The sequence below is a fragment of the Caenorhabditis elegans genome, chromosome V (genome assembly GCF_000002985.6).
Source record: "Caenorhabditis elegans chromosome V".
NCBI lineage: Eukaryota > Metazoa > Nematoda > Chromadorea > Rhabditida > Rhabditidae > Caenorhabditis > Caenorhabditis elegans.
This window is the reverse complement of record NC_003283.11, coordinates 14,306,467-14,328,227: the sequence shown is the minus strand read 5'-3', so window position 1 is coordinate 14,328,227 and position 21,761 is coordinate 14,306,467. Positions and strand designations below refer to the sequence as shown.

The window sequence follows — 21,761 nt, the reverse complement described above, 5'->3', positions numbered from 1 at the left end:
GAAAGTAGACAAGAGAGACAAGGAAACTGAATAAAATTTACCCTGAAATTGTTGAAGAAAATGCTTTCAGCGTATTTTCCATTATATTCAGTCCCGTAGAATTGCATTTCTTGATCGATAAGGATAAAAAATTCCAGGTTATAAAAATCTTCCAAAACCGGATGTCAATTTCTGTTTAAAATTTTGTAAAAGTCCCAAAAAAGGCGTGAAAATGGCACACACATAATCCGAACTTTTGATATTCCTTGTTGATCTCTTTCGTTCACCTGAACTTCTCAATCTAATGTTGAATCAATATTGAATGTGTTTTCCCCTATAATCTCCACCCCTTTTTCCGTTCTCCATACAATAGCTTATATGTAGGAATTGGCAACGGAATTCTTATCCACACATCTTTTTCCCAAATGTCGCAGTTTCTCATGAAAACGACGAAAAATAAAGTTCAACGATGTGTTAAAATTCTGCTCTTATTCACATTATTTCTAGCTTGTTACAAAGTTTTTATTGCTTATCTGGTAAGATTCTTTCAAAACTTTTGAGCCTTCCAACAAAGTTTTTATTTTTTTAAATATCAATTAAACGGTTCAACATTGAAACTTTATAGAAATTTTCAGGAAGATGTTCGAGAAGAAGCCGCAGACGAAGAAGACCTTCAAACAGTTTTTATGGACGCGAATAAGAAGGAAATTTTTAAGAAATGGCTGGACTGTGCAAAGTGGAGCCTCTTGGTTATTGATGATCCTGTTCAGGTATGTGGCTATAGTCTATAGTAAAAGGCTATAGTGAAAGTTTTTTTAAAGTAACAAAAAATCTGTAATGATATCTATGAAACTGTTTCAAAAATACAGTAAGTTTTAAAAATGTTCCAAATTAAAGTTGAAAAATAACTAAAAATAATTTTCAGCTAGAAAATCAATTTTTTTACATTTTTTAACTTTTAGTTTAATATGAAACATTTTGAAATACTTTCTGAAATGTTTCAGTGAACTTACTAAAACAATTTTCAGTAGTCATTTTTAAATTCACTTTCCAAATAATTATTTTCAGTTCTGGACTCAATTTACAAAGTTAACCAAAAAATGCGACGAAGACGCTGAAATCGACAAGCTTGGCCTCATCACTCTGAAAAACAAGGATGAGGATAAAGTTGCAATTTTGCCGAAAAATGTGAGTTTTATTTTTTTGAAAAACCGTATGATCACAACACGTGGAATCAGGTTATGCTAAGGTGCATAGAAAACAGATCAGATAACATTGAAACAGTGAGATGTTATCTCTAAGGCTTGCCTCATTTTTCGTGGAACATAAAACTTATAACAGAAGGAAAAAAGCAACGGCTGATTTAAGCGGGAAATGGAAATTATTTATAGGAATCGAAAATTTTGAAAAGGTGAATGAGAAGTTATGAAATTGGAGAAGCTTTATTTATTTAAATGAATTCGCCATCTTTTAAAAATGTATAGAAAAAAAATACACTGTAGTTTAAAGTTGAAAAAAAAAAGATTTTTTGGTTACATTGAATTTCCTGTAAGATGGGAATTGATGAATTTCAAAGGAAATAAAAAGTCAAAAAGAGAAATTGAAAAAATATACAAAAATTTCCAAAATAAATCAGTTCAGTAAAGTACTTTTTGAGCGTGTCAAGACAAAACAATAACACTAATTTCAGTTCCAGAATGATGAAAGACACACATTTGTAACCATCGGAATTGGAAAAGACATCACTGGAGAGCAAAGATGGCAAAGGGTGTGTTTTTATTTGAAAAAAAAAAACTGACAAATATTTTGGAAAATTGAGCCAAAATTGCAGAAAATGGGAAAACTCGGAAAAACCGTCGAATTCTACGGTGCCGACCCAATGACTGAAGTGAATGAACATTTATACCCACAAATAGGAAAATATTTTCCATTTGCAGTTGCTAAAAATCCAGGATATGCCACGGCCAGTGTTTTGATAAATAGAAAGTTTTGAAATACAATTTGAGATGATTATTCAAATTTTCAGGGCAATATTTTAATCAAAGTGTTATTCATGTAGACATGATGTATTTTGTGGAAAGGCTTTTAAAATTGAAGGTATGGTTTTAAACTTTTCTAAGTTTCAAAAACTATTATTTCAGACAATTGACAATTTGTGGATGGACTCCGAAGGTGCCGAATACGATCTTTTTGAAATTTTCGAGAAAGACGGAAGTTTTGACAGAAATGGAATAGAACTCTGTCAAGTTAATTTAGAAGTTCATCTATCAGAAACGGGTCCTAATAATTTACACTACGAACGATTTATGCATTTCGTGAAGACACTGATAAAGGAAGAACGATTTGCAATCTTTCGAACCGAAGAAGTGATACATATGAGAATGTATATGTTTAATTTTGACAGTGATTTTTGTCGGCGTAAATATTAGGAATTTCAAATAAATAGTTTAAAAAAATCCTGCAATTCGTGAAGATCTTTAAGTTAATATTGTTTTCACAATTTTCAAAAAAAAAACTTCAATTTTCAGTGTCTTTGCAAAAATAAAATTAACAAAGCCTGCAATAATTTTTGAAGCGATTTGTTTGTTTTCCTTGTTTAGCTTCTTCAATTTTATTACATTTTCAACTTCTCACTTTCATTTTCACAACAAAATCAAGTTCTTATTGGAAGGCGAAACAGTATATAAACAGAAAATCATCGAGAACGGCATCATTTCACCTTCTAATTCCTCATCAAGTGAGTTGGGATTTCCAGATTATTTAACTAAATATTAATTTCCAGGTATGAATCTCCTTCTGATCTTCGCTGTTTCTACTTTAATCTTTTCTGCTCACTGTCAGTATTCAAGTGGCGGAGGAGGTGGTGGTTACTCAGGTGGTGGAGGTGGTGGAGGAGAAGCTGCACCACCATCTTCACCACCTGCCGATGCAGCCCCTGCTCCACCACCAGCTCCGGAACCAGTTCCAGCTCCAGCTCCAGCTCCAGAAGCCGCACCTGTTGCACCATCAGCTGACGCTGGAGGATATGCCGCTGCGGCTGCACCCGCCGGTGGCGGATCTTATCCAGCCAAGAAGAGAAGAGTAGCTCGTGATTATGCTGAAGGAGAAGCTGCTCCAGCTGCTCCAGCAGAACCCGCCCCAGCTCCAGCTCCAGCTCCAGCACCAGCACCCGAAGCGGCTCCAGCACCAGAACCAGCGCCAGCTCCAGCACCAGCACCAGCACCAGAAGCCGCTCCGGCTGCGGCACCAGATGCCGCTCCAGCAGAACCAGCTCCAGTACCTGAGGTTGCTCCTGCCCCCGCACCTGCTCCAGCAGCCCCAGAATCAGATGCCAGTGGTTACTCCTCTGGTGCTGCTGCTCCAGCTGGAGGTGGTGGATCTTATCCAGCCAAGAAAATGATGCGCTTCTCCCGTCTCGTTTTTTGAAAACTTTTTATTCTACATTTTCGATCTTGCTTTTACCAACTGGTTCATTTTCATTTACGGTTCAAATGACATCAACTTTTAATAAAATGTTTCTATCATTTCGCATGTGCTGTTTACTTTTTGCTGCTCGACCAGGTGATACTCTTATCAGTTGAATACTTGAATACTGCACACTGACTGTTTTGTGTTCCATTTCAACACATTTGTTGTTTACTTCAAAACTACTAAACTGAAATGGGAAATTATCTTGAAAGCTCTTCAGAAGAATTCAATGAAGCTGCTTGGCATTCAAGTGAGGAAGATTTCAGTGTCAAACTTACAGTTTTAAGGTATATAGGAAACATATTGCGTTCACCAGAAAGCACATTTTCAGAGATGCAATGATTCAATTACGAGTTCAGTTTCTACATTTTCAAAGTATTTTCTATCATCAGAATAAAGCCAAAATTGAGCACGAAAAGAAGTCACTCAATGTTATAATTATAGTCGTTCAAAACCAAATTGACGATATAAAGCTGATAGTTGGAGAATATTTCAAAATCAAGAACCTCCAGATGTTGAAGACAATTATTGATAGCTTTGAGTATACATTGAATAAAATAGCATTCGAAATAAGCAAAGCAAAAGTAATGTTTTTTTATTTTTTTAGAAATTTAAGAATAGAATTTCAGGGCCAAAATTTTTTCATCGAGAAGGTAGAGAAACTAATCAACAATCTCAATCCATTCGACGTGCCAATTTACGAAAATATTCAAGGCGTCGTATTAGAACTGAATACTCAAGTTTCATCAATGGGAAATATTCCTGAAAAACTAGAAATTAAAACGCAAAGGGAGACTTTTCAACTCGAAGTGAGTTTAAATCTCTTACAGTTTGCTACAAAATTATGTTACAGGAAGAAAATGAGATCAGAATGGATAATTGTAGAATGATGAGTGGTCAAGCTAAAATTTACAAAATCTTCCGAAAATCGGTTGTTCTTTTCGTGAATTATCTTGAGGATGAGCAAACTTTATCTACAATACAATCACTCAATGATAATCAAATTGAATACACTATATTTGATGTTTCCACAGATTCTGAAATTCGATTTATTTCAAAAGCATTATCAGATTGTGAAACCTTCCCTCAGCTGTTCGTTGATGGAGCTTTTGAGCCATTGCCAATTCTGAAAAATCTTCTTCCGAAGCTTCCCAAGGTCTACACAATGAATTGAGCATCACACAATTTCTAAGCTATATGTATATGTATTGTTTATTTTTTATTATCAATTTAAAATAAATTTTTTCAAAAATAATGATATTTAAAAACTATTCATTCATATGATTTGCTATCGAATTTCATCGATTTTAGTTTTTCGTTAATTCTGCAAGATTTTCCGAAAGGACGTACGTAAAAATGTAGTTAGAACGTTTTTATTTGTGCTTTATTAAAGCAACTCTACTCTTAAAAAAAACTATTCTTAAGTTTCAAAAATAATTGTCAAATAATGACTCGCGAGATATCAGCTGCTTGAACTTTTTCCAGAGTTTGGATATGAGATTTCCTCAATAGGAATCATGTAGACAAACTTGTGGAACATTTTGGCGTTTGAAAGATTTTTTTTGAAAAAATCCTCCATTTTTGAGCTGTGCTTAAAAAGCCATTGAAACAGTAATTTTATATCTCATTTTTCTTAAAATTCTCTTTCTGACTTTTTGGTCATATCTGAGAACAGAGAACCCTGGTATCCCTCTCACATGGCATCTCTAGCCTCTCTGCCATCCTCCTGTTCCTCACCGATGCACCATATAAATCGAAGAGAAACAGAGAAAAAGCCTTGACTATGAAACACTGCGTCTCCGTTCTCTTACACTATTTATATGTTTGCTTTTTTCTCGAACTAGTTATTCTTCGCCAACCAATTTTAATTTTTTCTTTCTTTTGCTTCGTCCTTCTAGGAAACGATGATGCGCGGAGTTTTTGGAAAGTCTCCGGAGAAACTGAAACCCGAATTGGAAAGTGAAGCTGGTGAAGAGGATTTAGGTGTGAAACTCACAGTTTTGAGGTGAGAGAAACGTTCCCTAAAACATGAAAAACTAGTGACGGTTGCGAAATAATTTAAATTTTTTAAGATGTTCAGACAGTAAGTTTCAGATTAGAAAAGGCTCTTTTAGCTGAAATTCTGAGGTGGAATAAGAAAAATTCAATTAGGTATTAATTGTAAGTCCAAATTTTCAAATTATAACCAAGAAATTTGATTCCGAAATTTCAGTTGAATATTTCAATTCCACTCCTAATTTTATGTTTTGTATTTTTCGATAAAATATTTCATTTTAGCATACAAATTTTGCCTGAAACCGTAATTTTTCCGTTGAAAAACGCGGAACATTTGTGAAATTCAAGATTTGCTCACATTCATAATTAATCGATTTTGAATTGCGAAAACTTGCGGAAACCATAATTTTTATTAAAATATGAAATTAGACACTGAACAAATTTAAATTTTTTTCAGAGATGCAATGATCCAAATGCGAATTCAATTTCTCCAGTTTCAAAGTGTCTTCAAATTTTGGGATTCCAATGAAGACAAATTTGTGAATGACCTGAAAGCATTGAAGATCATTGTAACAGTTGTTCAGAATAGGATTGAAGACCTCAGAAACGTGGCTTCGGAGTACATTGAATTGCAAAATTCACAGCTAGCAAAAAGAAAATTGGACAAGTTCGACGATATTTTGAATCTGATCGTTTTGGAAATAAATGAACTAGAGGTAAGTTAAAACATTCTCTTAAAATTTTCAATCATTAAATTTCCAGAGAGACAATTTCTCAATTCAAAAAGTTGAGAAACTAATTAACAAGCTTAACCCATTTGATGTTCCAACTTTTGAAACTTTGGAAGAAGACACTGCAAATCCAGAAAAACTACCCGTTAGCAGAAAAGCCACAAATTTTCCAGATCAATTGACAAAACAAACAGCTCAAAGGGAGGTTTGTTCTGAACTGAAATTCATGTACAATTTTAAAAGTTATGTTTTCAGGAAGAAAGTGAAATTCGAAATGATAATTCAAAAATGGAGAATGGTCAAGCTAAAATTTACAAAATCTTCCGGAAACCAGTTCTTCTTTTTGTAAATTATCTTGAGGATGAGCAAACTCTATCTACAATACAATCACTCAGTGATAATCAAATAGATTACACTATATTTGATGTTTCCACAGATTCTGAAATTCGATTTATTTCAAAAGCATTATCAGATTGTGAAACCTTCCCTCAGCTGTTCGTTGATGGAGCTTTTGAACCATTGTCAAATCTAGAAAATTTGCTTCCGAAGCTTCCCAAGGTCTACACAATGAATTGAATCACTATTTTCTACCTGATCTTTTTACAAACCTCATTTACTCCGAATACCTCGTAAAACTCACATGATGAATCTATTTATTAATGAAATGAAGTTATTAAAAACCGTAAAAATTATGAACCGGTTACAGTGAGAGAGATACATGGGGATATAAAAAAGTGTCAGTTAAATAACGAGACGAGAAAATCTCATCATTTTCTTAGTCGGGTAAGATCCGTCAGCAGCTGGAGCAGCTGCGCCGGCGGAATATCCACCTGCGTCTGCTGCTGGGGCTGCTGGAGCGGCATCTTGTGCCGGAACTGGAGCGGCTTCTGGTGCTGGTGCTGGAGCGGCTTCTGGTGCTGGTTCTGGTGCAGGAACTGGGGCGGGTTCTGCTGGCGCAGCTGGAGCGGCACCTTCTTCAGCATAATCACGAGCAACTCTTCTCTTCTTGGATGGATAAGATCCACCACCAGTTGGAGCATCTGCGCCGGCGGAATATCCACCTGCGCCTGCTGCTGGGGCTGTTGGAGCGGCATCTGGTGCCGGAGCTGGAGCGGCTTCTGGAGCTGGAGCTGGCGTTGGTTCTGGTGCTGGAGCCGCTTCGGGTGCTGGAGCTGGAGCTGAAGCGGGTTCTGCTGGAGCAGCTGGAGCAGCTCCTCCTTCAGCATAGTCACGAGCAACTCTTCTCTTCTTGGCTGGATATGATCCACCGCCGGCTGATGCAGCAGCGGCATAACCTCCGGCATCGGCTGCTGGTGCTGCAGGGGCGGCTTCTGGTTCCGGAGCTGGGGCTGGAGCTGGTGCGGCATCGGCAGGTGGAGGAGGAGGTGGAGCAGCGTCTCCTCCACCACCTCCACCACCTGAGTAACCACCACCTCCTCCGCCACTTGAATACTGACAGTGAGCAGAGAAAATTAAAGTAGAAGCAGCGAAGATCAAAAAGAGATTCATATCTGGAAATTAATATTTAGTTGAATAATCTGAAAAGTCCCAACTCACTTGGAATTAGAAGGTGAAGTGATGCCGTTCTCGATGTCTTTTCTGTTTATATACTACTTCTCTTTCTAATCAAAACTTGATTTTGTTGTGAAAATGAAAGTGAGAAACTATTAGTTTAAAACAAAAACAGATGAAGCTGAAAAATAAATAAATTACCAAGAGAATTTAAAAAAATATATTTTCAAAGTACATTTGGAAATCCGCATTGAAATAAATTAAGGAGATTACCAACGGGACTGTCGCCAATGCCTCATTAAAATTCCAAAAATTTAAGTGAGGTCAGATTTGGCCAATCCATTTCTCTACTTTTGACTACCAGGAAATTATATTTTTCATAGCATAGATTGTTTATAAACACCCTAAAAATGACTGGTCAGTATTAATAATTACAAAAATGCAATTTTTAAAACAGGCATCTGTTCAAATCCGATTATCCTCTTTCTGCAAAACCGTTACAGTTACAATATCACAATCTTTCAATTTGTTTTGTTTTTCGTTTCACAAAGCACGGTTATTTTACAATGTGTTTTCTCTCTTTGTATTCCTTTTGTTAAATTTGAGATTGATGTTGTTTTTTTCTATTTTTGCAGCTACTGGCTTTTCCCTAGGAACTAGTTTTAGGTGTTCCGCATTCTCTTCAGCTGCCCGGTATAAAAGTTGGAAGTTGAAATTGAAAAGTATCATTACATTCTCCATCTTCCTATTTCTTCACATCAAAGTGAGTTTCACTGAAGTTTTCAAAACTTTCACTTCGAATTTTTCAGAAATGAAGCTGTTTCTTATTGTGACTTTGTCTGCTATGGTCTGCTCGATCAGTTGTGATTATGCCAGCGGTGGAGGAGGAGGAGGAGGAGGAGGAGGAGGAGGAGGAGGAGAAGCTGGATATTCTGGAGGAGCTGGGGTAGAAGCTCCACCACCTCCTCCACCTGCAGATGCAGCTCCAGCTCCGGCTCCAGAACCAGCTCCAGCACCAGCACCAGAAGCCGTCCCAGCACCAGCAGCCGACGCCGGAGGATATGCCGCTGCAGCTGCTCCAGCCGGTGGTGGATCTTATCCAACCAAAAAGAGAAGAGTTGCTCGTGATTATGCTGAAGGAGGTGCTGCTCCAACTGCTCCAGCAGAACCAGTCCCAGCTCCAGCTCCAGAACCTGAAGCCGCTCCAGCACCAGCCCCAGTAGCAGAACCAGCTCTAGCCCCATCACCTGACGCCGCTCCAGCAGCCGATGGCGCAAGTTACTCCGCTGGCGCCGCTGCTCCAGCCGGTGGTGCATCTTATCCAGCCAAAAAGAGAAGAGTTGCTCGTGATTATGCTGAAGGAGGTGCCGCTCCAGCTGCTCCAGCAGAACCTGCTCCAGAACCAGCTCCAGCCCCAGCTCCAGCACCCGAAGCTGCACTAGCACCTGAAACCGCTCCAGCACCTGCCCCAGCACCAGCGTCAGACGCCGGTGGTTATTCGTCTGGTGCTGCTGCCCCAGCCGGAGGTGGTGGATCTTATCCAGCCAAGAAAATTATGAGATTCTCTCGTCTCGTTGTCTAAAATCTGTTTTTTTTTTCAACTTTACCCCGATCTTTCCAACTCTAACTGGTTTTTGTTTTTTTACGGTTTCAATTGAATAAACGTTTGATTTTTGAAACACTATCTTTTTAACATTGCCCAAGATCGGATAGTTTTAGTCCAAATGCGCTTTGTTGCAAAAAAAATGGTGAAGGGAAATAAAAGAGGCGGAGGGAAGACGGAGAGGTTCATAGACCAAATGCATGTTGTTTTTCTTGTTTGCATCTTTCTTCAAAGGAGTACAACCTCAAACATCAATTTCAATATTGTTTTCAGTTTCAAGCTTTTTCCCACCAATTTCTTACCCACTCTCAAATTCTAATTCATATTACCGGATTTTCCAACTAGATTTGCCCTCCCTTGTTATAGTTTGACAGCTCATGTCTCGATTGTCTGCAGTACTATGCAAAATTGCCAACTAACAAAATGCATACGTGCAAAGTATTCCTCAACATTTTGACAGATGGAAATGTTTTGTTAACACTCAACACAGTCGAGATATAAGCCGTAAAAGTGCGGCAACTTCAAACAATTTTTCCCATGTTCCCCAAGTAGCAATTACGGAGCCAAGATAATTTTTTGCAGTGAAATTGGGCAATAAGAGGGTTAAACAGTAGTAGTTTTTGTACTTTTTTTGGTAGGCGGAGAGATACAATACTGTTTTTTAATGCAACTTAACTTACAAGTTATTAAGTTTGATAATTAATTATCCTGATCACAACATTATCAATGCGGGTGTCTCCCACACTCTTCCGCTTCATCTTATTTACTTTTTCGTTTTTGAGATGTTTATAAGTGGGCTGAATACTTTGATCACAGGCTTTTTGATAGTTAAGGATTTCAACCTATTTTTGTGATTTCATATAAACCCAACAAAACCCACAAACTTGTAAATCTCATTTATTTTCTGGTTTCCCGTGTTCAATATTTCATAATAGATCAGCGCCAAAGATTTGCACTTTCTTTTGCAAACAAACAGTCGAGTCATTCAACTGAATGTTCAACTCCTATTTTTGTTTTCGTATTTTGTATCAGCCACACTATGCTCTATAATCCTTTCTATTCTGATAAACAGAACAAAAATCAGTTTCCATAGCAACAACGCGCAGACTCTTTTTTGTATAAATATGCGATAACAGCCTAGGAAATCAGTTAACCCGTTAACTCAAAAACAATTAATTTTGAATTCGAAAAGTTGATATTCCAGAATTTTAAACATTTTGCAGTACTAGTGCGTTTTGAACTTTTTCATCAATGATTTTATATTTCATGAACATAATGCTAAACACGTCATGAGTCACATTTTGCACTGTTATGAAATAAATGAAAAACAAAACTACCAATAAACAAAATGACTATAAAATTACGAAAAATCATTCCTATTTATTCTGAATTTTTGTTTCGCTATCCCCAAAGCATCTTCTATATCATCTCAATTTTCAACTATTTTAAAAGATTCCCATTGAAAAACCTTGGTGTTCAACTGTTCTCTCCCATGACGTGGTGGTCAACAGAAAGTGTTTACTCCGAAAATTTCTTTGTGGTCTGTGTCCCACTATCTCTAGGTCACACCCCTCTGTTTTCCCAACTAAGTCCTCCAAAACCCACCCTCTATCCATTTTTTGTCTTTTTTACTTCACACCACACATATGTATTGCTCACTTTTATGATTTTAAATTTTTGCTAGCGTTCCGATAAGGGTACATCGTGTTGACTAGAGCTGAGAGTTGTTTGCTAAATAGCTTATTTTTTTGCCAGTTGTTGAGCTACAATTGAATACTTTAACAATAGGCAATTTTCAAAGCTGTGAGAGGCCAGAAGTGTTTGCAATTGGTAATTCTCGAAGTTTCAGTCGATAAATGGCAAAGGTGTTGAACCAGAGTTTTTGAAATCGATAAAATATTGGATATTTTCAGAAGTCAGAGCCTAAAACTTTTTTTCTGCAATTTATTAGCAATCGGCATATGTCTTCTTCAATTCTTCAGACTAAAATTTTGATCTCGATTAAAAAAAGATGACGCCGCAGAAGACCGTCAGAAAGATTTTTTATTCCTCACAAATAAAAATTTTCTATGAGGAATATGAAAAGATATGACGATCTTTCGCTTAACTTACCACAAAAATGGAAGACGAAAAAAAGGCTCCGCCCTTTATGAGAAAACATGAAAATGCATTCTACAAAAGATCATAAGTGCGCCACACAATATAACAACAATTCAACAAATCATTCATCTTGCATGTGTTTTTGATTATGATTTTCTTGCTCTTCCATAATAATTTCTTTTTTCATTAAACGTCTTTATAACCTGACTTTCAGAATGGACTACTCCAACAATCCACCACTAGGTCTTGAGCCTCCAAAACTTTGCTGCATCCCAGCTCGTCCTCTTGTATGTGTCCTGTCAGTTCTTGGTGCCGCCCGTGGAATCGGTCTCATCATTATTTCGACCAATTGGGGAGACCGTGTCACTGATCTCATCTTCGTCTTTCTCAACCTTCTTCTATTGTTCGGAGCCGCTTGGAACAACGAGCCAGCCTTGAAATGGTCCCAGAGAGTTGTCGCAATTGCAGTTGTTCTTGCTGTCCTTCAGTTTATGATCTGGCCAGTTATGTTTGCCAGTTTCACTGCTTCTGGATTGGCTGATACAAATAAAACCATGTTTGAGGTGGAGGATGTTATTTTTAAAACTCAAGAGGAAAAGAAAAAGATGTTCTATCGTGGAATGCTTTCTGGATATGCTCTTGAATTTGGAACTGTCTTGTTGATCGGAGGTAATTTTCGTGATTACTTTCAAAAATAAATTTTAAAAAAATTAAACTTCAAACTTTCAGCTGAAATCCTCAAGTACGTCCTAGTCAATCGTCTCTGGAAATACGCAAAGTCAACTGAGAACATCGGAGGAAATCAGTACATCGTCCCATAAACCCCCAGAAACTCCATTTCATGTACATTTCTCCACCTTTTTCTTCAAATAATACTATAATCTGACAAAATCTCACTTGATCACAATAGCATTAAGAATACACTCGCTTTTTTCGGTCAAATTTGTATTTATTTTTGAAATAATAAACTCGTCATGGAATATTTCAATTTTTGGAATTCGTGATGTCATATAGAAAATAAAGTGAAGCTGTCTCAAACTAGGTCATCACAGATTTTCAGCAATGGAACACTACTCTGAAATTGTCAGTTGAAATTGAAATGTTTTGAGCGGAACACAAATACAATATATGTGCTCTCAAAATATTCTGATATGACAGAAAAGTATGAATGTCAAAAAAGAAAAACATAATAAAAAATTAGAAAATTCAGGTTTTAGAAAAATGGCCATTTAGTTCGTAACTAATTTTTTTTATTTTCGAAGATTAATTCATACAAGCATGTGGTGCCAGGCTGTCTTTTTACGGTTTACATGCGACATAACATACGACAGACTTACGAGAATATGAGCTATACTATGGGTATAAGAAAAATGAATATATCGCATAAGTACGAAGTAAGTACACCACCTGCATTACAGGGTGGTGCACTATTACCCGCACAAAAGTTTGCAGCGGCACCACGTATGCAGGGACGAAACATTGCAGATGCGCCATACAAATATTCGATCATTATCTTGTTTTCCACGATTTCGTCAATTTTCACCTCACTCCGTTCTGTTTCGTACCACTAAGTCCGAATGTCAAATCTCCCTTGTTTTTGTCAATAAAGGAGTGAAAATCAACGTGGACCTGTGAGTTTTGATATTTTGGAGAAGAGTGTGATCCCATGGACATCATCTCACTTTAATGGAGTTCATTGGGTATAACAGCAAGACGGCACACCGCCAATCTCCCTCAAAGCTGATGCGAGACTCATTTTACCGCGTTCATTCTTAAGAATAACTGGCACCGTCATCGCTGGACCTCAACCTATTGGATTATTCCAATTGAGGGGTTTTGTAGGCAAAGGTCCATACCAAACCTCACTTAAGTATTGTGGCTCTGAAGAAGATCTTGATCGAGGAATGGGGCGATTTGTTGGAGGAGTACCTGCGTACAGTCATCGATGGCTACCCGCGACTTCTTCGAGATGCCATGGCTAAGAAAGAAGGTCGCATGGAGCATGACTAATCAAGTTATGTTGTTTTGGATATGAATAAACTTTTTGTTGAGTTTCATGTTTTTCTGACGTCCGGTTTTAAAGTTACACTACAATATTTTTGTGCGGGTAATTGTGCGCCACGCTGTAGAGTCGACTTGCCGGTTTGAAAGAGCAGAAATAAATTACCCTCGGCAACTGCTATTCCTCATCGTGATGGTTAAGCAAAAGTGTTTACTCCCTTTATTCTCAACCAAGTCCTTCCAACAAAGCCCACCTATCCATTTTTTTTGTCCTGTTTTATCTCACAATCACTCACATTGCTAAGCTTTTAAAATTTCCAATTCTTGCTAACTGTATGTTAAGGATCGTGTTGACTGGACGTGAGGTACTTGTATAAATATGAAATGTGCGAGTCTTGATGAAAATTTTTTTGTTTCAGTTGCTTTCCAATAGATAAATCTTTCCTTTTGTTTTCTTGCTGTATATTTTTGCACCTGTGCCCTTTGTTTAATTATAAATTTCAGAATGGACTACTCCAACATCCCACCACTTGGTCTCGAGTCTCCAAAACTCTGCTGCATTCCAGCTCGTCCACTTGTATGTGTTTTGTCAGTTTTGACAATCGTCAGTAGAATTGCTAATATGAGTAAATCCACCGATGTATCCCGTGTATTCGATAGTTTCTTTCTATTTCTCAATCTCCTTTTGTTGTTTGGGGCCGTCTGGAACAATGAGCCAGCCTTGATATGGTCTCAGAGAATTATCGCCGTTGTAGTTGTTCTTGTTGTGATTCAATTCATGATTTGGCCTGTTCTTTTCGCTAGTTTAGCTGCTTCTGGCCGGTTGAAATTGGAAAACGTTCTTTCAAAAACTGAATATGAAAAGGAGGAAATGTTTCAAAAGGGATTATTGGCAGGATATGTTGCAGAATTTGTATTAGTCTTGGCAGTCGGAGGTAAATTTCATAGATTTTTTTTGACAAAAAAATGTTGAACTATAAACTTTCAGTTGAAATCCTCAAGTATGTTCTTATCAACCGTCTCTGGAAATACGCCAAGTCAACTGAGAACGTTGTAGGAAATGTATACATTACTGCATAAACCCATAGAAGCTTTAAGAATACACTCGCTTTTATGTTGATTTTGTGTTTATTTTTGAAACAATAAACTCGAAATGATATATTTCAGCATTTTCCGTAAGGTTGGTTCACTAGGCTATCGCAAAATCCGAATCATCGTAAAGTAAAATTTTTGTGAGAAAAAAACTGGTTTCAAGATTATTCCGGAAATTTCAGAGATGGTTGAAAAATATAGCATTAACCAAGTGTACTTGGACAAACAATCACAGCACATAGCTGAATTTGTTTGTTCTCGGAGATTGAATCATACTAGGAAAAAGAGCCGAGCGACTATCAACGAAGCTATGAAAATTGGAAATTTCGCATTCTACAACAAAAAAATTACAAAAAAAAACAAACTCTAAGCACATTCAATCTCTTGCAAAAAAAAGGCAATGCAATTCAGATCAAAACGGAAAAGAGAAAATGATCTGAAATTCCAGTTAATTTACGAAATCTGTTGTTGTAATCTATTCGGGAAAAATCTGCAATAACCAGCCCAGTAACTAACGAGTTGTTTATAATTGGAAGACTGTATCGCAAAAATCACCTAGTTTCTTCAAATTCCAACTGATTATGAGCCCCTCAATTTGTCCCCAATTCTTTCATAGCAATTTGTTTCCCACAACGCTCGCTTTGTGTGTGAGTTGCTCCATCAAGCTCACAGCTCCTAATTATCGACCGGAAAATGGCTTTTCTGAGAGACTTTGAGAATAAAATGATGATTTTTTGACTGAGCTCTACTCTTCCCATCGCTCATTAGATTGTTTACTGATGTTTCTATAGCAACTACACTCATCATTACAAGTTGTCTTCTGTTTTCTCTCATTTCTCCACTTCGATATGTACACGAGAGTGCTTCAAAAAATATACTTATGATTTTGATTTGTTTTCTGTTTGCGATTGAATGTTTTCAGTTGTGTCAATACATCTTACTAATTAAGATTTTCAGAATGGGGATCGAGAAACATGCTTGTAAGGTAGCGGGCACCCGCAAGATCATTCTGATCTACTCATTGGTTGGACTGCTCACATTCTCGTACTTTGTTTGTGCTGAGCCGCGCATACTCATCCGAGCCAATAACTTTGTTCATCTGGCTTTGCATGCCATTGTCTTGTTCGGTGTGTATAACAACACTGAACGTAGTCTTCGCTGGTCCGCGAACATTGTCTACTTCTACGTCCTCTTGTACTTTGCCATCTTCTTGGTTTTTCCTGTAATGTTGGCCAGTTGCAAGGCATCTGGAATCTTGCCAGGAATAACTGAAGGCAAAGTGTTGAAAATGATCGACAAGGTACTCGGTAGAAACAACGAACCCTTCGGAAATGAGACTGCTGCCCAAATCGACGTCCATATCAAGCATCAACTTTTCAAAGTGTTCGGAGACGATTTCACCAAGAACAAAGTTAATTCCATGATTCTGTGTGATATATCCAGAAAACAACTTTTGAAAATGCCACAACACTCAGACTTCAAACTAATGGAACAAAGCAGAATTTACTTGGACAACTACGCCTCCAAAGTCGTCTTTGAGAAGATTCTCCAGGATGTCAGAAGAGATGATGAGTGTATGTATGGACTTATCGCTGGATTAGGAATGGGGCTCTTCTGCTACATGCTATACGGACGTGAGTTTAAGTTGTTGAAGATTTGTGTTGATGTGATACTTTAATGTTCAAGCATTTTCAGTGATCTACCTCGAGCACGCTATGCTCAAACAACTTTGGTCCATTGCTGTGATTGTCAAACCGACCGAGGAGAACTACTCAAACTTCTAATTTTTATGAAATAATCTCTCATTCTCCTGATCTCTTTAAATGTTCTCATAAAAACAACTCAAATAAAATCGACGTTATCCCAAAATCATTTCATGTGGAACTTGTGCTAATTAAAATTACAGAAAGTGTTATAAAGTGGGTAACAAGCAAAACAACCGAAATAAGACGACCGTGATACTGATTTCGATTGGAATAGACTGATTAAACCAAAGCGCTGCATCAACTTTTGCCATCGACGGACAAGAATTTATTTTTTCAGCCCAACTTTTGCCCTAAAATTGAGCAGTACATAAAATATAATAAAAAATTATACATATAATAATTTAGTACATAAAATCAACGAAAATCTTTGGATGAAAACTTAGTAAAATATCAGTGTACCGTCTAGTACTATAGCCCGGATAGATCTTTCAGTTTACGAGCAAAGACGTTTCAGAAATGTCGAAACTCTCATGCTTCATGTTCCACTAACTGTTTCAGACCCGCATTCTATGAAAGAATAACGCTTACTACAATTCCACGCGCGAGTTTGAAATTTTTTTACCGTTTCCGAAAACTCAATAAACTTGCTCCAATGTGAGATTTAATTCTAAACTTTGTATCAAGGTTGTTCTAAACAGTGATTCATTCATCCCCATTTTCATATTCTTGAAGCTATTTTACAAACCACGTTGCCAATGGAAACATAGTCGGACCCTTCATTTTTGTGTCATCTCAAAAGGACTTAGAAATCGTATTTTGTGACTTGCAGTGGTTCAGTGATCTTTGCCATTTCTTCTATAAAACTTCAGACTTTTCTGACAATTTTCATCCTGAACTCATTTTTGAAACAATGGCAGCTCATCCTGGTGCATATCCAAATAACCCAAATGTCTTCACAGTTCAACCGCAGCCTTATGGTCAGCAAGGGCAACAACCAATTTATGTGTAAGTTATTTTTTTTTGAAATTCGAAGATATTGAGCGCAATGCCGATCGCTGGGGTTTTTTTAAATTCAAATACCCAGAAATGTGTGTAAAAATTTTTGGAAATTTAGACGCGTAGACAAAGAATTTTGTTGCAAAACATTTTCGTTTTAATCTTACAATGTCCCAGTTCTTGAAAAATAAATATTTTCTTCAAAAAACACCCAACCAATCCTCAAAACACCGAGTGAAATTAATTTTTTTTTGATTTAAACGCCAGAAATTTCAGCTTTTAGCAAGTGCCGAAATTTCTGACAATGAGCCCTGGTTTGCGCCAAAGAGGTTGTTAACTTTTAGCAAAATCTCCATTTTAGACATGTACATTCCTGAAAATGAGAATTATTTTTACCAGTTTCAGAGTTCAACAACAACCGCAACAAAATAGAGATCCCGATGGTTGTTGCGAAAGCTGTATTGCATGTTGTGTCTGTTGTCAATGCTGTGTCAGTTGCTGCTCTCTATTCACATGCTGGGCTCAATTGTGTTGCGCTGTTTGTGACTGAACTGTGCCGTAACTTAGATTATGTGATTTTTATCTTCATTCGTACAGCCTGTAGTTCTTATTGAAAAAACTTACAAGTGTGTGCTTTTCAACAACTTGACTGTGTTCATTTTGCTGTATCTAATTATATAATAAAGTTGTTGAGAACAGTTTATTTATTGAATGTAAACGGAAGAATTATGCAAGACCATACTTTTTCAACATATTGTTGTAGATTGTCTGATCCCCAGCCGGCATAGAATTCATAAAGTTCTGAGCATCAGCAGTGTATTCAGCAATGAATTTATCAGTTGCCTCTTTATTTGATTGAACCGTTGGGAATCTAGTTGCAAATCTTTGAGTCAATGCAGATAATCCATCAATACTTTGTTGAGTCATTCCAGCTGCTTGGAGCTCGGCTTTAGCCTGTTCTTCTAAAATAAAAACCTTCTAGAAATTACAAAATAATGTAAACATACCAGTTGGGTATTGAACTGAAGCAGAAAAAACTGAAACAGCGAGGACAGCAAGAACAAGTGTAGATAGTTGGAACATGATTTGAATGTGAATACTCTTGCATGACATGTATCCAACTGGTAAGCTTTTTACACTCTAAAAATTGAAGTTCTAAAAACGTCTAAAACGACTAAAAATTTAAATTGTCAGAAGAAAAAGCAAAATCCGAACTCAAGGCTGCTGGAATGACTCAACAAAGTATTGATGGATTATCTGCATTGACTCAAAGATTTGCAACTGGATTCCCAATGGTTCAATCAAATAAAGAAGCAACCGATATATTCATTTCTGAATGCACTGCTGATGCTCAGAACTTTATCAATTATATGTCAGCTGGAGATCAGACAATTTATAACAATCACTTGAAGAAATATGAATTTGCATAATTGTTCATAACTTTTTCAAAGAACACAATTTTAATTCAAAAAGAAACGTTTAGAACGTTGTTCTTTCGAAAGCCAATTTTGTTAATTGTGCCCTTTCTGTGAACTTATCCATCTTTTTTTTTTAATTTGAACAGAAACCAGAAGAGACAGCTTGGGTGAATTATACTTGAGCGGAAAAAAAAGAAAAACAAAAACCTTCAGTTTTTTAAAATAAGAAAACTGTTACAAAGCGGTATAGATTGTTTATTTCTTAAATTTTTTTTAAAGATTAAGAAGATCAGAAAATGTATGAGATATATTAATTGCCATCTAGTCCATACTTCTTACAGTAATTACTGTAAATCGTCCGATCTTTCTCTGACATTGATTTAATCAAATTATCAGTTCTTTCTTGAGAGTCTTTTATATATTTATCGATTGCTTCTTTTTCCCCTTCAAGGTTCTTGAATTCGACAGGAAACTCGTTATGAAGAGCCCCAAGGCTTTTGATTACAGATTGGGACATTCTAGTTGCTTTCAGTTCAGTGGCTGCTTGGAAGTCTAAAAAACAATCTAAAATGATCAGCTTGCGCAAAAAAGTTCTTGATTGATGTTAAATTTTCATGTTCAATTCTTATAAATATTTTAGTATTTATGAGTACTTCTTTTAATTCGAACTTGCAACTACCAAAAAAAATAAATTGTTGCCATAGAAAAATGAATATTTGTTGGGTTAATTTTTTAGGGTGTAAACGAGATAGCAAAAACTTTTATTTCAAATTCAATGCAAGTGTCTATGCAAGACCATACTTTTTCAACATATTGTTGTAGATTGTCTGATCCCCAGCCGGCATAGAATTCATAAAGTTCTGAGCATCAGCAGTGTATTCAGCAATGAATTTATCAGTTGCTTCTTTATTTGATTGAACCATTGGGAATCCAGCAGCAAATCTTTGAATCAAAGAAAATATTCCATCAATACTTGGTTGAGACATTCCAGCTGCTTTGAGTTCGGCTCTTGCTTGTTCTTCTGAAAATTAAAATTTTAATAAGTTACAAGCTAATGAAAACTTACCAGTTGGATATTCGACTGGAGCAGAAAGAGCTGAGATAGCAAGGAGAGCAAAGGTAATTGTGAATAGTCGGAACATGTTTTAAATGTGTCAGATAGTGAATTATTAACCCTTTTATACCCGTGTGTTGCCCATGTAAGACTTAAAACTACTAAACAACCAATAAATCGTATTTTGCAACTGTCCTACGAAACTTATGAATCATAGAAATACAATGACAGAGATTACTAATATTATTTCGATTTTTCGAATGTGTTCATAACTATGCCCATCACATGCTAGTTTTTTATCTAAGTTTCGTAGTTTTAAAATCTGGAAAAAAACTATAGAAGTGTTTTTGATTCACAATTTAAAACATTCACCAAAAAGTCTTGCATAGACACTTGCATTGAATTTGAAATAAAAGTTTTTGCTATCTCGTTTACACCCTAAAAAATTAACCCAACAAATATTCATTTTTCTATGGCAACAATTTATTTTTTTTGGTAGTTGCAAGTTCGAATTAAAAGAAGTATTCATAAATACTAAAATATTTATAAGAATTGAACATGAAAATTTAACATCAATCAAGAACTTTTTTGCGCAAGCTGATCATTTTAGATTGTTTTTTAGACTTCCAAGCAGCCACTGAACTGAAAGCAACTAGAATGTCCCAATCTGTAATCAAAAGCCTTGGGGCTCTTCATAACGAGTTTCCTGTCGAATTCAAGAACCTTGAAGGGGAAAAAGAAGCAATCGATAAATATATAAAAGACTCTCAAGAAAGAACTGATAATTTGATTAAATCAATGACAGAGAAAGATCGGACGATTTACAGTAATTACTGTAAGAAGTATGGACTAGATGGCAATTAATATATCTCATACATTTTCTGATCTTCTTAATCTTTAAAAAAAATTTAAGAAATAAACAATCTATACCGCTTTGTAACAGTTTTCTTATTTTAAAAAACTGAAGGTTTTTGTTTTTCTTTTTTTTCCGCTCAAGTATAATTCACCCAAGCTGTCTCTTCTGGTTTCTGTTCAAATTAAAAAAAAAAGATGGATAAGTTCACAGAAAGGGCACAATTAACAAAATTGGCTTTCGAAAGAACAACGTTCTAAACGTTTCTTTTTGAATTAAAATTGTGTTCTTTGAAAAAGTTATGAACAATTATGCAAATTCATATTTCTTCAAGTGATTGTTATAAATTGTCTGATCTCCAGCTGACATATAATTGATAATGTTCTGAGCATCAGCAGTGCATTCAGAAATGAATATATCGGTTGCTTCTTTATTTGATTGAACCATTGGGAATCCAGTTGCAAATCTATGAGTCAATGCAGATAATCCATCAATACTTTGTTGAGTCATTCGGGTATTGAACTGAAGCAGAAAAAACTGAAACAGCGAGGACAGCAAGAAGAAGTGTATATAGTTGAAACATTTGGAGAATGTTTTAAATTGTGAATCAAAAACACTTCTATAGTTTTTTTCCAGATTTTAAAACTACGAAACTTAGATAAAAAACTAGCATAGTTATGAACACATTCGAAAAATCGAAATAATATTAGTAATCTCTGTCATTGTATTTCTATGATTCATAAGTTTCGTAGGACAGTTGCAAAATACGATTTATTGGTTGTTTAGTAGTTTTAAGTCTTACATGGGCAACACACGGGTATAAAAGGGTTAATAATTCACTATCTGACACATTTAAAACATGTTCCGACTATTCACAATTACCTTTGCTCTCCTTGCTATCTCAGCTCTTTCTGCTCCAGTCGAATATCCAACTGGTAAGTTTTCATTAGCTTGTAACTTATTAAAATTTTAATTTTCAGAAGAACAAGCAAGAGCCGAACTCAAGGCAGCTGGAATGTCTCAACCAAGTATTGATGGAATATTTTCTTTGATTCAAAGATTTGCTGCTGGATTCCCAATGGTTCAATCAAATAAAGAAGCAACTGATAAATTCATTGCTGAATACACTGCTGATGCTCAGAACTTTATGAATTCTATGCCGGCTGGGGATCAGACAATCTACAACAATATGTTGAAAAAGTATGGTCTTGTATAGACACTTGCATTGAATTTGAAATAAAAGTTTTTGCTAT

At 36.3% G+C, this 21,761-nt stretch overlaps 13 protein-coding genes, 2 non-coding genes and 4 pseudogenes across 21 annotated transcripts; 12 read left to right on the top strand and 7 right to left on the bottom strand.

Annotated features, from left to right (window-relative positions):
• Positions 1-351: 351 nt before the first annotated feature.
• F47B8.5 (Methyltransferase FkbM domain-containing protein) lies at positions 352-2,433 on the top strand (the record flags this gene model as incomplete). Of its 2 annotated transcripts, none has more annotated exons than NM_001269653.3 (7): positions 352-515; positions 615-749; positions 1,048-1,167; positions 1,670-1,747; positions 1,811-1,961; positions 2,006-2,076; positions 2,121-2,408. In NM_001269653.3, the coding sequence occupies exons 1-7, from the start codon at positions 405-407 to the stop codon at positions 2,406-2,408; spliced, it is 954 nt and encodes a 317-aa protein (NP_001256582.1). In that variant the 5' UTR covers positions 352-404. The 2 variants fall into 2 exon arrangements, with proteins under 2 accessions (NP_001256582.1, NP_001256581.1); NM_001269652.3 differs by having other exon boundaries at positions 384-515; positions 1,676-1,747; positions 2,121-2,433.
• A 330-nt stretch (positions 2,434-2,763) lies between these two features.
• F47B8.18 (Skin secretory protein xP2-like) lies at positions 2,764-3,405 on the top strand (the record flags this gene model as incomplete). Its single annotated transcript, NM_001380813.1, has 1 exon — positions 2,764-3,405. One exon carries the CDS (start codon positions 2,764-2,766, stop codon positions 3,403-3,405), a length of 642 nt encoding a protein of 213 aa, NP_001368102.1.
• F47B8.17 lies at positions 2,909-2,966 on the bottom strand. The gene has a single exon (NR_069945.1). It is a non-coding gene; the product is annotated as an Unclassified non-coding RNA F47B8.17 (non-coding RNA).
• A 149-nt stretch (positions 3,406-3,554) lies between the features above and the next one.
• F47B8.4 (Glutaredoxin domain-containing protein) lies at positions 3,555-4,700 on the top strand (the record flags this gene model as incomplete). 2 transcript variants are annotated; one of them, NM_001269649.4, is made up of 4 exons in its annotated part: positions 3,555-3,734; positions 3,779-4,031; positions 4,077-4,256; positions 4,301-4,699. In NM_001269649.4, 4 exons carry the CDS (start codon positions 3,640-3,642, stop codon positions 4,619-4,621), a joined length of 849 nt encoding a protein of 282 aa, NP_001256578.1. In that variant the 3' UTR covers positions 4,622-4,699. The 2 variants fall into 2 exon arrangements, with proteins under 2 accessions (NP_001256578.1, NP_001256579.1); NM_001269650.2 differs by lacking the exon at positions 3,555-3,734 and having other exon boundaries at positions 3,786-4,031; positions 4,301-4,700.
• A 524-nt stretch (positions 4,701-5,224) lies between these two features.
• On the top strand, positions 5,225-6,861 carry F47B8.3 (Glutaredoxin domain-containing protein). The gene is made up of 4 exons (NM_074148.4): positions 5,225-5,452; positions 5,900-6,158; positions 6,205-6,378; positions 6,429-6,861. The coding sequence occupies exons 1-4, from the start codon at positions 5,352-5,354 to the stop codon at positions 6,747-6,749; spliced, it is 855 nt and encodes a 284-aa protein (NP_506549.1). The 5' UTR covers positions 5,225-5,351; the 3' UTR covers positions 6,750-6,861.
• Positions 6,862-6,914: 53 nt separating this feature from the next.
• F47B8.14 (Skin secretory protein xP2-like) lies at positions 6,915-7,682 on the bottom strand (the record flags this gene model as incomplete). The annotated part of the gene is made up of 1 exon (NM_001028773.1): positions 6,915-7,682. The coding sequence occupies one exon, from the start codon at positions 7,680-7,682 to the stop codon at positions 6,915-6,917; it is 768 nt and encodes a 255-aa protein (NP_001023944.1).
• An 814-nt stretch (positions 7,683-8,496) lies between these two features.
• On the top strand, positions 8,497-9,267 carry F47B8.13 (Skin secretory protein xP2-like; the record flags this gene model as incomplete). Its single annotated transcript, NM_001028772.2, has 1 exon — positions 8,497-9,267. The coding sequence occupies one exon, from the start codon at positions 8,497-8,499 to the stop codon at positions 9,265-9,267; it is 771 nt and encodes a 256-aa protein (NP_001023943.2).
• F47B8.16 lies at positions 8,600-8,749 on the bottom strand. Its single transcript, NR_069944.1, has one exon. It is a non-coding gene; the product is annotated as an Unclassified non-coding RNA F47B8.16 (non-coding RNA).
• Positions 9,268-11,602: 2,335 nt separating the features above from the next.
• F47B8.2 (DUF2700 domain-containing protein) lies at positions 11,603-12,369 on the top strand. The gene is made up of 2 exons (NM_074147.2): positions 11,603-12,057; positions 12,118-12,369. Exons 1-2 carry the CDS (start codon positions 11,604-11,606, stop codon positions 12,207-12,209), a joined length of 546 nt encoding a protein of 181 aa, NP_506548.1. The 5' UTR covers position 11,603; the 3' UTR covers positions 12,210-12,369.
• Positions 12,370-13,891: 1,522 nt separating this feature from the next.
• On the top strand, positions 13,892-14,538 carry F47B8.1 (DUF2700 domain-containing protein). Its single transcript, NM_074146.4, has 2 exons — positions 13,892-14,324; positions 14,378-14,538. The coding sequence occupies exons 1-2, from the start codon at positions 13,895-13,897 to the stop codon at positions 14,467-14,469; spliced, it is 522 nt and encodes a 173-aa protein (NP_506547.1). The 5' UTR covers positions 13,892-13,894; the 3' UTR covers positions 14,470-14,538.
• An 894-nt stretch (positions 14,539-15,432) lies between these two features.
• On the top strand, positions 15,433-16,349 carry F14D7.8 (PBPe domain-containing protein). Its single transcript, NM_074145.4, has 2 exons — positions 15,433-16,115; positions 16,177-16,349. Exons 1-2 carry the CDS (start codon positions 15,440-15,442, stop codon positions 16,263-16,265), a joined length of 765 nt encoding a protein of 254 aa, NP_506546.1. The 5' UTR covers positions 15,433-15,439; the 3' UTR covers positions 16,266-16,349.
• A 663-nt stretch (positions 16,350-17,012) lies between these two features.
• Positions 17,013-17,882, top strand: ddn-3 (Cysteine-rich transmembrane domain-containing protein). The gene is made up of 2 exons (NM_001028625.4): positions 17,013-17,192; positions 17,589-17,882. Exons 1-2 carry the CDS (start codon positions 17,098-17,100, stop codon positions 17,731-17,733), a joined length of 240 nt encoding a protein of 79 aa, NP_001023796.1. The 5' UTR covers positions 17,013-17,097; the 3' UTR covers positions 17,734-17,882.
• Positions 17,883-17,909: 27 nt separating this feature from the next.
• Positions 17,910-18,296, bottom strand: F14D7.14 (DUF148 domain-containing protein; the record flags this gene model as incomplete). The annotated part of the gene is made up of 2 exons (NM_001129443.1): positions 17,910-18,145; positions 18,191-18,296. 2 exons carry the CDS (start codon positions 18,294-18,296, stop codon positions 17,910-17,912), a joined length of 342 nt encoding a protein of 113 aa, NP_001122915.1.
• A 116-nt stretch (positions 18,297-18,412) lies between these two features.
• F14D7.16 lies at positions 18,413-18,615 on the top strand (annotated as a pseudogene). The gene has a single exon. A coding segment is annotated over exon 1 (203 nt).
• A 296-nt stretch (positions 18,616-18,911) lies between these two features.
• F14D7.15 lies at positions 18,912-19,154 on the bottom strand (annotated as a pseudogene). The gene has a single exon. A coding segment is annotated over exon 1 (243 nt).
• Positions 19,155-19,350: 196 nt separating this feature from the next.
• Positions 19,351-19,764, bottom strand: spig-5 (DUF148 domain-containing protein). Its single transcript, NM_001028624.3, has 2 exons — positions 19,668-19,764; positions 19,351-19,622 (listed from the first exon to the last, which is right to left on the bottom strand). Exons 1-2 carry the CDS (start codon positions 19,741-19,743, stop codon positions 19,387-19,389), a joined length of 312 nt encoding a protein of 103 aa, NP_001023795.2. The 5' UTR covers positions 19,744-19,764; the 3' UTR covers positions 19,351-19,386.
• Positions 19,765-20,282: 518 nt separating this feature from the next.
• Positions 20,283-20,509, top strand: F14D7.17 (annotated as a pseudogene). The gene has a single exon. A coding segment is annotated over exon 1 (227 nt).
• A 308-nt stretch (positions 20,510-20,817) lies between these two features.
• Positions 20,818-21,018, bottom strand: F14D7.13 (annotated as a pseudogene). Its single transcript has one exon. A coding segment is annotated over exon 1 (201 nt).
• A 338-nt stretch (positions 21,019-21,356) lies between these two features.
• spig-4 (DUF148 domain-containing protein) lies at positions 21,357-21,760 on the top strand. The gene is made up of 2 exons (NM_074144.2): positions 21,357-21,443; positions 21,489-21,760. The coding sequence occupies exons 1-2, from the start codon at positions 21,368-21,370 to the stop codon at positions 21,722-21,724; spliced, it is 312 nt and encodes a 103-aa protein (NP_506545.1). The 5' UTR covers positions 21,357-21,367; the 3' UTR covers positions 21,725-21,760.
• The last annotated feature ends 1 nt before the right edge of the window (position 21,761 follows it).